This window comes from Hippocampus bargibanti, linkage group LG11 (genome assembly GCF_051943395.1).
Source record: "Hippocampus bargibanti isolate YZ-2025 linkage group LG11, ASM5194339v1, whole genome shotgun sequence".
NCBI lineage: Eukaryota > Metazoa > Chordata > Actinopteri > Syngnathiformes > Syngnathidae > Hippocampus > Hippocampus bargibanti.
Window position 1 is genome coordinate 17,025,071 of NC_142744.1, and position 18,098 is coordinate 17,043,168.

The window sequence follows — 18,098 nt, forward strand, 5'->3', positions numbered from 1 at the left end:
CAACGGTAAAACAACACCCAAAAAAAGTCTCGAGAAGTTTTACCTCAAATCCTCCAATTTGACTTTTGTTATCCAACTAGACATTTCCATGAGGATATTCATTTTCTGTCGTGCTTTAGTGCTACAGAAAATAATGATTGGATTGGATTGGATATGCCTTTATTAGTCCCACAGTGGAGAAATTGAAAATGAAGCTGAACATCATCATATGACATCACAGCGCTGAACCTTCAGCGCTGTGATGTCATAAGCTGAACATCATCATATGACATCACAGCGCTGAACCTTCAGCGCTGTGATGTCATATTTTTGCGACAGCAAGTGGCAAAATGGCCGTCCTCTGATATCGATGAAGATGGCTGGATTTGCAATACCGCATTAAACAGCCTCATATAGACAACTGAGTGTATTGTAAAGACAATGTTTGACTTCACTTCCCCTTGAACTCAGAAAATTCAAATTATTCTAGTATATTAATATTCTTTCACCTTTTGTTCGTCAGCAATGTATGATGTATTCTCATGACATTAGTTTTTCCCCTTTAGATTTGTTGTCATGCAATACTTCTTAGGATCAACACTCTGGAACACAGACCTTTTATTTCCTCTACACCACAGGTGTCAAAGTCAAGGCCCAGGGGCCAGATTTGGGCCGCCACATCATTTTATTTGGCCCATGAAAGCAAACCAAGCATGTGAAGTTCCATGATGCTTCCCTGTCTGAACCAAAATTTCAAATTGTCCCATGTAAACCACAATAACAGTCATTATTCTTGACTGCAGATTTTAAAACTAGTTATTCATTCATTTGTTGTGGATTCTGAATGTAATACGTGGAGGAGATGAAACATTCAAATGGCTTCCCCAAATTCATAGCGGCCCCTGAGAGGAAACCGTCACTACAATGTGGCCCGCGGCAAACAATGAGTTTCACACCGTGTCTCTAGTCTAGACTATCCAAATAGCAAATGTCAATTTGGGAGGCATTCTGCCACATCAGGTTGTCCGTGAACGAATATGTAAATCCAAATAGCCAGTCTGGACATTCACCACACTGATGAACACATTTCTCCACTAGAAATAATTCCTCGGAAATCTGTGGTCATTATATTAAAACAAAGATAGTAATAACCCTTCAGTCTCTCCACTGTCTTTGAAAATTTGAAATCTTCCCTTGAGGCAGAAGTAGGGGGACATCAGAGAGCGGCTGAGGAAAGAGAAAAATGGCACAGCAGTGGTGTGCAGTTTTGTTTTTGTTTTTTTTGTTCCGCCATGGGTTCCATTTGTAATCATTGCACTGGAGTAAAATGGCCGAAGGTAGCTTTTTCAATAAAGGTAGAATGCATCTGTGGAGCTAAACTAAAGATCAACACAGAGAGAGAAAGAGAGTTCAAATGACTTTGTGTAACATAATGGCGAGCTGACTGCATCCATCCATTGACCCTGCACCACACGAGTCGCTTTCTCCAGGCACTATTCTGCCTTTTGATGACTTCAAATAATCACTGGAGACAGACACCATCATAGACACACCACAGAACACTGTTGAAGCTCTACCCTATATTCTATATTCCCTTCAAATCATCTTCTGCTTGGTTCCCTTCTTGTAATTTACATCAGTAAAATGAAATTATACTTTCAAATAGTGTCAGTAAAATGACAGAGCCTGTATTTAACCTTAAATTAAATACAATAATTAATTAAATACCCAAATTCTCTTGAGAATAATATGTTTTGTCTGTAGCACGATTTATCGAAAGATGACAAACTATAATTAATATTATGCCTGTGGAATTCTGAGTGCAGCAATTAAACAACTTGTTTTTGTACATCTCAGTGGGCAGCCATTTTGCCACTTGTGGCTGATTTTTCCCTAAGCACCGAGACACTTGTGATGTCATGTTCGGCTGACATAAAGAGGCAAAATCGTTGCCCTAAAATGGCTAAAAATTGGTCGATTTTGCTGCTTAACTCATATTCCAAAAATCTAAAAATAGTCTGAATGTCACGTTTAGCGGATGCACATCAAACATACTGTTGAAAAAAAAAAGGTTGTCTTCCCTTTAAAGTTGCATTAACGTGTTCCAAGTGTCCCGATTTAAATTGCGCTTGTAGAATCATTTATCAATACATGGGCTGGGCCATTTTAGTAGAAAACATCACAATCGTTACTGTATCATTGTCACACACACACAGATTCCTGCGTATGCTGCGTTATTAGTCTCGCTGTGGAGAAATGTACATTTCATAGCAGCAAAGTGATGAAAGGAAGAGAAGAGGAAAGGAAGAAGTGGAAAAACAAACTACAGGACCTGCTGTAAAGGCAGCCACTCTCGAGGCGCCATCTTGAAGTCAAAACTACCGTAAATAAATAAATACAACTATTTATCGTGAGTTCTACTCTCTTTACGTTCTACACAAATCAACCCAGAAACCACCCAAATGTGAATTTAATTTTTAATTTTTAATTTTGATTAAGAGTAGCCTATTTGTGATCAGGTATAGTATCCATTCTACCTGCTCAGTATTTATTAACTGATTTGGAAAGCAAAATAAATGTGGTGCACCTGCAACCTTGGAAAATGAAACTCAACCTAAAAAAAAGGGGGAACAAAGAAATAATAAATTAAAAAAGAGGGAAACTGGGGCACAAGAGGCCTGAAAGCTAGACATAGCGGAGCATCAAGCAGCAGATAGCCACAGAAAGTAGCGATTCTGCCACGAGGGATGAAGACAAGATGACAGGACTCTGTGTGAGATTTCACTTTGGATTTTTTCGGGAGCCCCGCTGGGACTGTGTGGAAGCGCAGTTGACAGGACTCACGTGGAGTCGGCTCTGTTCATCGCAACTAAGTAAAGAAGGCCTCGGTGCAGCCTTTGGTGCACCAGCGTGAATTCTCCGAGGGAGCGAGCGTACGCCTGGCTAATGTTGGTTTTGCCTCTCGAGTGTTTGACTGACAAATGAAACCACATCAAGACATTCAATACTATGTTGTTTAGCTGTATTGTACATGTATCAAGAATGGCAAGTCATTGCATAATTGACTCATATTTTATGATTTATCACTTTATTTATGCTTTTATTTTTCTGTGTATTGTTCTTTTAATTGTAAAGATTCCTTGGGTGTTCAGAAAGGCGCTTGTAAATTAAATGATTATTATATGGGTCATTTGGTCAGTTATTTACAAAAAAACTGCCACCTACACAAACTCAATAACTAGAATGACCCAAATTTAACTGGTCAGACTTGGACTTATTTGTAATGGCCACGTTGGTACTGTAATGGGTGTTACATCCAATGTTTCCTTTCATCACTTATCAAATTGAAGTTTATTGGAAAATTACAACATCGCTGATACGTCTGTGTAAGCTCTCAGTCGTACAGGAGTGGTCCATCGATGAGAAGGTTTCTTCAGCCGTCATCTGTACAAAAGTGAAGGTTTCGGACGTTTCGCCTCCTATCCAAGAGGCTTCGTCAGCGAACTAAAGTCTGACTGGTCGTATCGGCCCCATTTATATATCCCTAATGTCCAGACATGGCGGCGCCGGACACAGCTAACATCGCTGATAGTCACTGACAACTGGTAATACCGGAAAGACGGGTTGGGGGAATAAATAAACGAAAGTGAAATGAAATGAAACTTATCTCCACGTGGCAGACAAATAATGATAACGTAATTGAAAATTCTTGAAAACACATGGCAGTTCACTGGAAAACAGGCAACCAAACAGCTTGGCAAATCTGACATTTATTTCACATTTTTCCTTCAGATTTTCTTTTTTTAATTTATTTATTGCTGCATGCCTCTTTTGGTCAAAACTTGGGAGTGCAGGTCAGTCAATGGTCTTTGAAATAATCCAACTTCATATCAGTAAATGCCACAAATGGATATCCATTTCAAAGTGGGCAAAATTGAATTCATTCATGTCTCAGGAAATGAATTGGCTTGTAAATGTCAATTAAAATCACAAACACATAAACATTGAAAACATTGACAGTCATGTTGTTATGATCACATTTTTAATTCCCTTGCTTGCCTGAAGGGCCAGAAGATGGTAATCGCTTAATTATTTAGAATGGTATTTTGATTTAAATGTATATCTTTAGGCAATTAAAAAAATTATTTCAGTACAAAACACTTCATTGGTATCATAATATTCGGTGTGAAAAAGGTGCGGCGGCGAAGCTAACTTTTGGTGACAACTCAGACATTTTGCACCATGAGAAACATGGGTGGCCTTTGTACCATGAGCCGTAATCCCATATACTTCATCAGTGGTCCAATCATTCACAAGTCAGAGTCAATTGTCAATGCAATTGAATTCATGAAATATGATTCTGATCATACACATCCTTTTTTTGAATAGTGCTAGAGCTTCTCCCATCTGAATTTGGCAGAGAATTTGGGGTACACCCTGGACTGGAAGGAAGCTAATTGCAGGGGACATGCACAAAAAATAAGAAAACACACACACACACATTCATTGCTATGGAGTTTTTTTTTACCTGTGTTATTCAATAGTTTTTTTGGGCGATTATGTATTTAGTTGTTGGGTTTCTTTTGACCCCTCAATGCATTCTCGGGGTGGCCCAGTCCCTATTCAGAACTACAGTATGGTAGTGGAAAAAACAACTATTCACTCTCATTTACACTATGGACAATTTTAACTTTAACTCTTAAGATGAACTCAGGAAAAACTTTGAGAGCACACTCTTGACTGGTTATCATCCAAACACAAAAGGGCTGATAGAGTCACTAAATAAACCAAACCAAAAGCATTTTGGTTTACTTTTTCATATATATATATATATATTTTAATCCTCAATCTGCCACTTTTTTCTTCACTAGGACACACATTTTAATAACAAAAATATGTACACGCTAAGAGTAAATTTGTTTGTAATATTTATTAATTAAGTGTTAGGTTTAGGTTAGTGTTAGCCAAAAGGTCCTATTTATTCTTGAAACCTCACAACTATAAATTTAAACTCATATTAAAATCCATGCTGCACAGGATTTTATCAATCAAATGTAAAAACTTGGTAAATGTAAAAACTGGGTAACTTTTCTCCACCAAGACTATTTTTGTTTTGGGTCGCACGCGACATTGCTGATCTTTGATCTATTATGAGCTTACTAGTAAGTAGAGATAATTATTTTTAGAAGAGTAACACATAGATAAAAAAAAGGGAAGCTTGTATGTCTGTAATTAATGGAGACTGAATTTTGGAGACAGAATTGGGACTGGTCGCTAGTTAATTGCAAGGGGCACATAGACAAACAACCATTCACATCCATGGACAATTTGGCATATTCAATTATCCCATGCAAGCACGGTGAGAACATGTAAACACACGACAGCCCGAATTAACTGTGATGGTGACGTGCTGCTGATTTTAACTCATATTCAACCTAAAGTAGGCTCAAAGTTTTAAAACAAACTTTATTTCGGGAAACAACATATATAAATCTTTTTCAGTTATGTTTTATGGGTTGTGACAATCACAAATGTCCTGGCAATTTCTAATTCAGACGTCGCAAATCTTCCCACAGCTGATGCACCTCTTTTTTTTTATATTCTCTAGAGGATTTTATAAGAAAACACAAACATCAACAAGAAAATAACAAAAGTGGACAAAATGGGAGGAGTCCATAGCATGGAAAAGTCCAGCAGAGTCTTTAGTCTAGCTGCTCTTGCTTTATCCTATTGGAATTTGGTCCGCCACGCTGAGCGGTCCTCCTCAATTCCCGCCGCAGAACGTACTCGCTGAACTGGGACGAGTCCACGCCACCACCGCAGGAGCCGGCGATCTCGAAGCCTCGCTGCTGCAGGCGCTCCAGAACCTGAAAGAAGGCAGAGAAGTTAATTGAGGCCGACAAAAAAAAAATGTATGGCTGCTTATTTTATTTGCATCATGTGCGAGGTCAGCTGAAATATGAGCACAGTTGCAGAGAGCAGAGACAATTGTATCTGCGAGATGGGATTATTTCTTGAATTGCTGGGAACACAATGAAAAAAACGAGCACTCACACAGCAATGAACAATTTCAAGTCCTCAGTGAGGCCGGAGGTCTTCAAACGAAACCACAAATTCCACATGGGGCGACGAGTTTAAAATGCCGAACCGCAGACTGTGAGCCAGACGTGCTAAATGTTAGGGACACCGTGTTGACCCCACTGAGTTTTGCTCCCATGGCATTTGATTAAAACCTGCATTTGGTCTGATTTATGTGGAAAAAGTATGTGATTGGCGTAGGTTTGTCACAAAAAAAAATCACCTGAAGGTTGTAATTTGCAGCCTACATCCAAATCAAGCCCAACCTGTGATTGTGCAACTGCAATAACAAAAACACTTTCATCGTGGTCTCTGCTTGGTATTGAAATCCATTTTTGTCTCCTATGTGTGTCGTGCTGGTTGCGTGTTTGCGTTGGTCTGCATATGTGTTGGTGAGTGAGCTGCCTTGCAGACATCCACAGACGTTCCCTGGGGGCCTGTAGGATCACATTCCATTGAAGAAGCCCGAGGGAGCAGTGTGGCTTTCTCTCCTCCAGCTCTTGGCTCAGCGTGGGCTGCTCAACCCACCCCCAACCCGTTTTCCCTCTTTCTGCCCCTAGCCCCGAGGCCCAATCATCCGTCGAAACTACAAAGGTCCCCCATCCTGCTGGCTGCCCCGCCTCCCTCCTTTCCTTCACTCCACCCCCCTCTCCCTGCCTCCATTAGCTGCAGATACAGCATCCACCGCCGGCGTGCTTTAATAACCAAACAGGATTATGGGCCGTGCCTGGGGACAAGCTGCCAGGGAGCACGCTCAGTTTCTCTCTTGCACTTCAGAGACGGTTTTGTTGTTTTTATTGGAGGGAGGGGGGTCTTTTTCAGGCGGTCCAGATCAATGCCAAATCTATTCAAATGTGCCTCAACGTCTTCAATAATGTATAAGATGAGAAGTGAGAACAACTAAAAAGCTTTTTTTTTTGGAACAGATTGACTGCTCAATGTCATGTCGGTCTCCGCCCAAGTTGTTTGTCCATTTTCGACAGAGCTTGCCCTTGTTCAGGTCGCGATTGAGCTGCAACTTATCGCAACTGACTTGAAGTGAGGTGCACCCTGGACTGTTTTCTAGACTACTGTAGGGCACATGTATGCAAACAATTCATTTGTACTAATAATGATACATTTTGAGTGTGGAGGACAGAAACTTCGAAAAGATGCAAGGACTGGAGTTTGAGAAATATAATAAGGGCAAGGATTCGGGCTCCCTTCATTTGTAAAATAAATTTTAATTAAACCTATCTACTGTAAGCAAGTGACTTACAGAAAACCCCCACATGGAAAAAAACTCATCATGAACCGTTTCTTCTCAACAGAATTTGTAAAAATAAAAATAATGTTTAAAAAATGTATTAGTATTAGTGATGAGTTTTATGTCAGCTCCTTCTGTAAATACAGGACCCAAAATTAGTGTACCCATGAAAATGTCAATTGTGGGTTTGATTAAAAAAGCTATTTATTTCAAATTTGAACCACACATTATTCAGTTTGTATATAGTTTGTAATAGTTTTAGCTATTTCTGTGAATTTTTAGTCAATTTATGGCTTTCCCAAGATGTGTTCCAAATGTCCACCATTTCGTTGCAAGCAAACCTGTACTCGTCTGACAAAGTTGTCAATAATTTATACACACTCCTCTTTCGCGAGGGTGACCCAAAAAGATGCATCCTACTGAGTTCCTCACTGCAGCAATGTTTTCTCCCGAAAGATGATTGTGTGAAAGTGATTGGCAACAGGTTTGCTTGCAATGAAATGATGGACATTTGGAACACATCTTGGGAAAACCATAAATTGACAGAAATAGCTAAAACTCTGGTGAATGGGCTTCCATAAACTGAATAATGTGTGGTTGTAATTTGAAATAAATAGCTTTTTAATCAAAGCTACAATTGAAATTTTCATGGGTATGCATTTTTTTGGGTCACCCTGTATATAGAAATACACCTTTTCAAATCATATGACTTCTTCAAGGGTTTGTTTTGCACGTTTGTTTTGGCAAACATTTTACATTGGATGCTTACATTTCCCATTGTGGGACTATTAAAGGCTTTCTTATCTGATCTTGTCTTAACTTTTTTCCTTTTTTCATCAGCGTAGACTCTCAGCTTGTGTTCAAACACCAATTAACAATGTTTTTCGTGAGCCCATTTATGCTAATTTGCTCTGTGCAGTATGGTAGCATTAAACTGGTCTTCTTCTTCTTTTCCTTTCGGCTTTTCCCTTCAGGGGTCGCCACAGCGAATCAATGTCCTCCATCTATCCCAGTTTTGTGCATCCTCTTCTTTCACATCAGCTACCATCATGTCCTCTTTGACCACCCTCTTTGGTAGAGTGAGGTTCAATTTGGATCATTCATACAATAGCCTGCTTAGGCAAAACAGGTTAGGCAACGTTCGTAATGCTGATGAGGTGATACCGGAGGGAGGGGGGCAAACAGGCCAGTCGTTAGTCAGGAATGTAGGAACAATCAGTGGGGCCACAGGGAGTGGTCCTCTGCTCCCCCCAAGCTGAGAGTAGGGACCTATCATAGCTGTGTGCGCCGCCATGCCTGGACATTAGGGATATATAAATAGGGTCGATACGACCAGTAAGACTTTAGTTCGTTGATGAAGCCTCTTGGATAGGAGGCGAAACGTCCGACACCTTCAAAAAAGTACAGATGACGGCTGAAGAAACCTTCTCATCGTTGGACCACTTCTGTACGACTGAGAGCTTACACAGACGTAGTAAAATAAAATGTATTGTGGCTTTGTCCCTGCGATGTAAGTAGTGGGTTTTTCTTACTTGCACAGAGTTGAGGTGGCAGTATCCATTGAGCGGGAAACGGATGACGTGCGTGGAGTCGTGGTTCCAGCCGGCGTTGACCGAGTTGCACATGACATCGCCGATTTCGGGAAAGACGTCCTCGATCAGCGCCTTGTCGCCACTCAGCGTGATCCTCTCGCCTAGGTCGGGCGCCACACGCACCACCACGCACTCGCAGGGGCGAGACACCCGACCCAGTTCCTGGTCCTGGCGCCATTGCTCCAGCTCGGACAGCATGGGTTGCAGCTGAAAATATCTGGCCTCCTCATACAGCAGGCTGTAGTCCTGCAGGGGACAAGCGCACGAGGTACATTAGTACTATAACACAAGTGAGTGATTGTGACTTCCAGGTCATCTCAGGGCAATACTCTGTTTAGCATGAATAGCAAGGCTGTTTTTATTTATTAAGCTTATCTGTGAAACTTTTCAGTTGGCAATACAGATGAGCAATCTTCAAAGCGACATGTTACCAAAGGAAATCCACCGATGGCAGTGACGTATAATGTCTTGTTCTGGGGTCAGCGTGTATTCTTCCACAATGCCATCACTTGGGTTTCCCTCTCTCTCTGTCTATTGCACAGACTGTAGTGTGTGGACTGCTTTTCTGTCACTGTCCATGCTATCATTGGGTGGCCTTGTGTCAACCATTACAGTAGTACCACTGATTGGTTCTAATGTCATTCATGTTGATCAATACTCATAGACAAGCAGTATTATATTTCACTTGACTATTCATACACCCATCCGTTCATCTGTCTGTCTGCCCAATTCATCCATCCATCCATCCATCCATCCATCCATCCATCCATCCATCCATCCATCCATTTTCTGAATCGCTTTATCTGCACAAAAATCCTGGAGCATGTTGGATGACGAACCTACCGCAGTAAGCAGGGCAGCCCTGATCCGGGTACACAAAGACGAACAACCATTCCCGGTCCCACTCACATCTATGGACAATTTAGACTGTTCCAGTAACCTGCTATTTGTGTACCAGTAGGAAACCCATACAGCCCTCCCCATGGCTGTATGGGTTTCCTGACATGCACATTCCACACAGGGAAGGCTACATTTTTAATCTTGAAAAAGTATGTCAGAAAATGTGAATCACGATAAAAAACAGAATCCCACTTGAGAATGTGTGCATTGTTTGTACAAAAGCATGACGTAAGTGTACAGCTCTTTATTTTTCCAAGCCTTAACATTTTAACAAAACAATGATGTAAAAGACAAAAGTTGATAAGTTTGCATGGGCACTGTTTCAGCAGAAAGCACCGCCGGGCTTTCAAGGCATTGCATTAGAGTTCTCAATGCTGCTTGACTCGGGCTGACATACTTTCCATTGATGCAGCCTCAGTGTGGATAATCTATCAGATGATGTGCGTCTTTACTTTCTCCCCAGGGACAATTCAAGTAATTACGGCCTGAATGGTACACAAGAGTTAAATGATAGAAACACTGATGGGTCACATGTAGTGTAATTCACCCTTGGCACAATGACGGATTGTTTGTTTTCCTCCTTGGCTATCGTTCATCTTTTTGGCCAGTGGGATCCTAACTTGGAAGACCTCCGATGTTTGCCACAATTCGAACATGGTATCATCACCTAAAGGGGCGCGTTATTGTGCATGGCGACTTGCAGAAGCGCTGAGTGGCCAAGGAGATTTTCTGTCCGCTTACTTTGAAGTCGTCTGGGATGAGCAGCTTGGACGTCCTGAGGAAGTTGAGAATGTAGCGGAACATGTGTCCGTCCCTGTCAATGAAGTAGTGCTGCTTCAGGCTGTCCAACACTATGGGCTCGGTGCCATCAAAGAGGCGGCCGATTCTGTGCAGTGACAGGAGACATGTGGGAGGCAAAGAGAGTGTCAGCGTCTCAACAGAAACCGTCTCTTTAGTTTTGCGTGATGTTATGATGGCATGTAAAGGGGACATTCGGATTTTGGGAAATGGGCTCGTCGTGACTTGTACGCAAATGGTTTAGTCATTGGTCTGGTTTGGAACAATCTAAATTGTGAAATTAAATGACGAAGTTAATCCTTTGGTATCTGCCGGTTTCTGAAATTATTTCTGTAAGGAAGCTGTTACAAACTTCTGATTTCAAATTTTCATCACTGACATAACCTGTGTTTCTGTGCCTACGACATAATTAAGATGTGTGAAGATCCAAAGTCACTTTTAAGCAACTGCAAGTGTACACTGTCAAATACACAAAAGGCGTCATGAGGAAAGAAACATCGCATTGAGTTTGGTTGCACAAGCGGTATTAGCCTTAGTGAATAATGTTAACTTCTGTTAGGCAGCACATACATGTAATTTAGTTAAGGCTGCCTGCAACATTTCTGCATTGCCAGGTGCTGGAATTTGTGCGTTTTACATAAGGCATATTTCTGGATAGCTACAATGCTTTAATGTACAGTATTATATACTTTTAGATCAGGCATCTTTCTGAACAGCTACAGGTCCTCTAGAAGATGGATTGGATTCTCAGTGTGCACTTGTGTCACTCATTGTTTTCTTTTCAGATCAAGCTCTGCATAGGTTTGTGATGAAGACATCAGACAGGAAAATCTCGGGCAGTGAAATGCCGGGAGTGAGTCACTCTTGTTGATTTTTCATTGTCAAAGTAATTGTTGCATTATTATTTTCTGGTTCAGAAACATACAATATATAGTTTTCGTTTTTAACAAACAGGAGACAACCTCTGCAAATACCTGAGATAATGGCATCGTTGGTCCGTCTTTTTGTTCGGTTATTTTCAGTGGTCTAGCATTGGAATGTTGGCAGTTGACACAAAATATAAACAATAAGCAGATGTTTGAGGATCATAATTAAACAGGTTTATAGTGATTTGTTTAGCAAAAAAAATTCTCTCGGATTAAGTTCGCTATATGTTTTGATCTTCTGTGTATTTTGGCAACGGCAGGCCCCTACATGTTATTAAAACACCTGGAGACAATTTTAAAAGGTTAAAAAAGTATCCTTGAATGCACGGCATTCACTAAACTGTGCAGAGGCAAGACGTGGTCCGTAGTACCAGAATAATCAAGCAAAAGAAAATAAAGTGAGAGGTCAGGGCCAGCTGGTTGTACTCTGCCCAAGGCAAGCTGCTACTTCCCCTCAGGCGCATTGCCCACAGCCACCTCCCAGCCTCCAGATGGGCCCGAGCCCTTTGGCCTTTTTTTACTGCTGCTGTGGCATCTGTCCACATAAGCCCATTGTCTTTGTCTGCACCATGCTTGCCGTGGTCTACGTCTTCCACCGGATTTGCAGTGCAGGTACACGTGTCCAATTTTGATTTAATGCTGAAATCAGTCTTTTACCACATAAATGTCAAGTGGCATACATCCCATTTGGCTGTGTTTACGCTGACGAGAGACATATTGCCCATACTACACCAAAGTAACACCACAAACATTCACCCCAGGCCGTGACAACAACAAATGTATAATTTCAGAAATAATACAAACATTAGAATTATTTTAGTTATTGGGAATTAGTTATTGAAGTGTCTTGAAACACTGGAAGCAAAATGGGGTGGGGCAGACATTAGCTGCAGGGAAACAGGAGTTACGAAGAATTGAAGGTTTAAAATACTGAGACACAGCGTAATCAAGGCAGCATGAAATGCACTGGAAATCACATTTAGTGTGGACGGTCATTTGGCTAAAACGTCCTTGATCAGAGATTGGGGAAAAGGAGCACACATATTAGCTTTTTTTAATCTTTAAATGTTCATATGAAGATTCTGAACCCGTTTCTGCCAACTTTGTACAAAGCAGAATAATAACAGTATTGCGGAGTCAATTTCCCACAGGTAACTTTTAATCAAATGAAGGTTCATCACAATCAATTTTCAGGGCCTGAGCTGATTCTGATCTTTGGCAGAATGAAATTCGGATAAGTGATTAATTATCCGATTAATTGAAAACAATATGCTAAATATATTAGACAGAATAGAACATTGTTTTACAAGACTTTGTTCTTCTCAACAGTGAGACCAATGGTCAAACGTAAACCAATTATCTTGGTGGGTTGAAGGGATTGTTTCTAAATGTTGTTATTCTTGTCTTATGTTGTATAGTATTGTGTAAAAGAAAAATGCAAAACCAAAATTCAGACATATTTTTCACATTTTAAAAGAGCTATACCAGCTAATCGGCTAATCTGTTGGAACACAATTATTATTATGGTACAACTCTACATCTGCAGGGAAGTAGTCTAAAGTTGACAATTTGAAATTAATTCGATCAATTCTAATGATAGTGGACGAAATTTTCCCCTGAATGTTACAATCTCCTGTCTCCACATGTCATCTCGTCCTTCTTTCGACAGAAAAGTAGTTGAGTGAGAAAACAGCGCCTCAGGTGGTTGCCACCAAGTAGTGCACTTTCCATATTTGTCCAACAACACTGAAATCAAATACTGTACAGTCACACTAGAAAACTCACCGGGATTCAGGGAATTTGGTTAGTGTGGCCAGGCTGCTGGTGTACATGTGTCCCCCCACATCGATGTGCACCGGCGCGTTGGACTTGGTGAGCTGTGCAGGTGTTGGGATGCCCTGGTTGCTCAACGGAGACACCGGCGAGCGTGTGATCATGGGCCGGGACATGCTGGAGCGATTGTCCTGTTAAAACACATGCCACTTGCTGTTTATTTGTTTTGACATTTATTTTCTGTTGCATTCCTCACAAGGGTCGATCGAGGGTGAGATGTAGTCTAAATTATATATTATTATATATTATTATATTATTGTATTTCGTTTTTCTACTTTCATTCCTTTCATCACTTTGCTGCTGTGAAATGTAAATTTCTCCACTGTGAGACTAATAAAGGCATATCCAATCCAATCCAATCCAAATTAACTCAGGACATAAAGGTCAGATTCAAAGCCAGAACCTCAAAACTATAAGGCAAAAGAGCTACACACAAGTGTATTGTGACCTCCATTTATACCTCCATTTATGCTCATTCACCTTGACTTCACTATCTATTTTTTTGCATGTAAACACCACACAGAAAGGAGATTCTAACCCAGAACCTGCAAGCAGGAGGATCATACTGCCCGTGACGAGTATGCATTTTTAAGGTACTTTTTCTACTGTACAATGTTGTTGATAATGCCATGTATATAGTGAAGTATGAGTTCAATCTTGCAAGCTCGAGGACACAGGAAGGCCTAAACCGAGATTCAAACCCAGAACCTCTCAAAAGTTAGACGTGCTGCCCACGACACCACCATCACGACCACGACCATCTTTTGTCAAACATGATTGCGGATCACATTTGGATGTCTGCTCTCTGGTATCCATTGATCGGTGCAAAATCTTGAGTCGTAATTCAAACCCAGAACATCTTCAACGCGAAGCAAACTTGCTAAACACAGAATCACCGCTGGCTAGAAAAACAATGCCATTTTTTAAAATTTACTTTTTGCTCCACACAATGCTGCTGACGACTCGCTGCAAAACACACAACTTGTGGAAAGCATCTTCATTCATTCAAGCAAACATCAGAGTAAAAATTCAAAACCAGAACCTTGCGAACCCGAGGCAGGGATGCTACGACAGCTGGTCTGCCCATCATTTATGAATGTGCAAAACTAAAACATTGAACTAAGTTCTCAGATCAACCTTGACTTGAATGTTGCCAGTATCCACAAGCACTCAACCGCTGCAGGCCAAAGGCCAAATTAATTTTTTATGAGGATTGGTGGTGCGGGTTACTGTCTGAACAGTAACATAAAAACACCATTAGTGGTACACGGAATATGACCCAAAAAGTTTAAACTTCGCAATAATACGGCTTTACAGTGATAGATTGCTGTAAAACAAATCAGCCATACGCACCGTGCACCCTCCTCCCCCGACCCCTCCCTCCCAGGAAACAAACGAATCTTTGACTCCCGAGAGAAAAGCGGCATTTACCTGCGTCGGCATGATGCTATTGGGCGAGGAGGTCACCGAGTGGTCATTCTGCTTGAGCGAGGCGGCGGGCAGCGGCTCCCCGCGAACGGCGTACATGAGCGATGTCTCCCGACACTCGGTCGCCCGCATCGGCGCTCGTTTGAGTGGAGCGTGCGCCGCCGCCTCGTCCGCGGAGGTGATTGGCCGCGGTCGCTTCCTAGCCTTCTGATGCGTCAGGTCCATAATATCCGTCTCGTCCATTTTTTGTTGTGCTGTTTTGTTTGCCGTCGCGAGGTTTGATTGGTTGTCTTCTTTCGTCCGTTTGCGTCTTTTCTGTCCGCTCTAATGCGAAGAGGAGGACGCGCGGGGAGAGCGTGGCTGTCAGGCGGAGCAGCTCGCTCGCAATGGCTGGGAGAAGTCAAAGCCCCCGACAACATTAGCATCGCAACGCCCGCGGCTCTTCGAGGCTGTCGCTCTTTCAGCGGCGGCAGGTACGAGTGTCGCATTTTCACGGCCAAACCAATCCTGTTTCTACACTCGCTTCTTTTTTTAAACCCCTTCCCATTTTATGAAAACGTGTCTGAACCCCCACACCCACCCATCTTCTTCTTGTATGGCTGACCCGTGCACCCTCTTTTTTTCTTGTGCCCCTCCTCATGCTGATGCTCCAGTAACAACCACAACTACAGCTTGCATTCAAAGCAGGAGTTCTGGACTTTTAAAGACGCACTGGAATCATGGATCTTGATAAATTAGGGATGGCCATTTGACAATTCCCTACATAACACGGGTCCATACAAAATGAGAAAAACATATTTTCAATTTCTGTTTTTCCAGGAAAAACAGTAATGCCATTTATTTTACCCTACTTGCTACTTTTTAGGTGGTCCGGTAGTCGATTGGTTAGCGTGCCGACTTCATAGTGCAGAGGTTGTGAGTCCAAGACCTGGTCCAGCCTCCCTGTGTGGAGTTTGCATGATCTCCCCGGGCCCGCGGGGCTTTTCTCCGGGTCCTCCGGTTTCCGCCCACATTCCAAAAACATGCATGGAAGGCTTATTGAACATTCAAAATTGTCCCTAGGTGTGAATGTGGATGTGGGTGGTTGTTTGCCAGCCCTATGATTGGCTGGTAACCAATGCCCGAAAAAGGCTGGGATAGGCTCTAGCACCCCCGCGACTCCAATGAGGATTAAGCGGTACATACACAAAATGGATGGACGGATGGATGCTCCTTTTGAACCAGAATTGAATTTGAACCAGTACCAGCGGTTTCCTACTAGCTACTGCTATTTAGCATGAGTGGATGCATTGTGTGTGTGTGTGTGTGTGTGTGTGTGTGTGTGTGTGTGTGTGTGTGTGTGTGTGTGTGTGTGTGTGTGTGTGTGTTTGTGTGTGTGTGTGTGTGTGTGTGTTTGTGTGCGTGTGTGTGCTTGTGTGTGTGTGCATGTGTGGACAAGATGTAGGTTGACAAGAAAACTCAGCCTTTCATCAAGTAATACATTGATCCACGGTCTTCATTATTGTATACAAAATACATACAAGTACTGTTCTACACTGCTTTCCATGTATGCTTTACAACTGTACAAAAATGTGATTTTCATGAAACAAATGTTGATCTTGTATTTCAAGAAATAAAGCAGCAGATTACCATCCCTACCTCCACCAAAAAAAGAAGGGGAGACTATTGAGAAAAATGAATTAGATATTTGTGTTTTACATTCAAAACTACCCCAGAAAATGTTGGAGAATTTGTTTACACATTTCCCTTTTTGTGCAGACGGGTGTTTTTTGTCATTGACTTGACTTTATTTTATTGAATCTTCTAAGGTCCTGTGTCAATTTCACTGTCACTGACTTGTCATGTACCACAACGTTACAATTGCAACGACCAAATAAATGTTCATTATTACTTTGGTACACTCTAATTGATATATATAATTATGAGTGACTGAAATTTGCAATCAGGGACACTCATCAATATATTCTGCTCTTGTTGCCATTAGGAGTTAGCGCAGATAATTTCAAAGAACTAAAGTCACGGTCTTCATCATCAATTACTGAAAAAATATGTCTCATTTGAATGGTACAACTCATTGTTTATCTGCAACACTTGCAAGGGAACACATGTTCAAAACATTTCATGAGATGTACAAAAATGTGAAAGGAGTTTTTAAATAAAAAAGGGATGGAATTTGATTTTTAAATTATTTTTTTAATGCATTGTACTTGTACTTTTTTAGTTAGTCACTTGGGATTGGATGGAATTTCTCAGAATCTTTTGATCCCTCCTTGTACCGGCTAGTGTAGAAGTGCCACAGGAATGCAGACCAGAAGGGTTAGCATAGCATGGACGTAGCACAGCTTCCCAGTGGCAACATCGGTTACACTTTTTACATTTCTACATGGCTGTCGTCGAATCCATCCTGTGTTCTTCCATCACCATTTGGTTCGGGGCCGCCACAAAATTGGACAAAATCCGACTTCAACGGACAGTTCGGACGGCGGAAAAAATCATTGGCACCGTCCTACCCACTCTCGAGGACTTGCACACTGCAAGAATCCAAACAAGGGCGTGGAAACTCCTACTGGACCCTCCGCACCCTGCCCACCACCTTTTTCCAGCTACTCCCCTCAGGCCTGCGCTACTGATCCATGCGCACCAAATCCAGCAGACATTTAAACAGCTTCTTCCCCCAAGCCATTAACTCTTTAAACAGTAACCCAAATAGAACTGTATAGTGCCTCTGCAATTTTTTGATGATGATATTAGTGCAGCGTGTTCTACCAGAAACAAATTACTTGTGTGTTCTACATACGTGGCAATAAAGATGATTCTGATTCGGACTTAAAAGAAGTATTTAACTCATTTACTGCCAGAATTGCAAAAATGTGTCCACTCCAGTGCCAGGGTTTTTGTCATTGTCACGCGAATTCCAGGAGCCGCAGAATATTGAGTTTTAGGACTACATAACCAATCAATGCAGCGCAAGAAACCTTAGACTCTCTTCTTTCATCAGAAAAAAAGAGTTAATTCCTAAATCATATGGTTCTGGAGTTATATGAGCTTGAAATGAGAATGGCTGTTCAAAATACAATGCGATACATATTGGTTTATATAGCGCTTTAAGAAGGGCGGCCCGGTAGTCGAGTGGTTAGCACACTGGAGTTTGCATGTTCTCCCCGGACCCGCGTGGGTTTTCTCCGGGTCCTCCGGTTTCCTCCCACACTCCAAAAACATGCATGGCAGGCAGATTGACCACTCCAAATTGTCCCTAGGAGTGAGTGTGAGAGTGACTGTTGTATGTCTTTGTGTGCCCTGCGATTGGCTGGCAACCAA

The 18,098-nt window shown here is 41.8% G+C and overlaps 1 protein-coding gene across 3 annotated transcripts in view; it reads right to left on the bottom strand.

The window, feature by feature from the left end:
- Positions 1-5,425: 5,425 nt before the first annotated feature.
- Positions 5,426-18,098, bottom strand: part of kctd1 (potassium channel tetramerization domain containing 1) — a 31,780-nt gene continuing 19,107 nt past the window's right edge. For 2 of the 3 annotated variants that reach the window (XM_089008917.1, XM_089008916.1), the window contains exons 2-5: positions 13,305-13,483; positions 10,537-10,681; positions 8,836-9,141; positions 5,426-5,846 (exon numbers count right to left, since the gene is read on the bottom strand). In XM_089008917.1, coding sequence (XP_088865043.1) covers positions 5,682-5,846; positions 8,836-9,141; positions 10,537-10,681; positions 13,305-13,468 — 780 coding nt within the window. In that variant the 5' untranslated portion in view covers positions 13,469-13,483 and the 3' untranslated portion in view covers positions 5,426-5,681. Of the gene's footprint in view, positions 5,847-8,835; positions 9,142-10,536; positions 10,682-13,304; positions 13,484-14,783; positions 15,441-18,098 lie in introns of those variants that run through there. The other variant, XM_089008915.1, reaches the window with a different exon arrangement.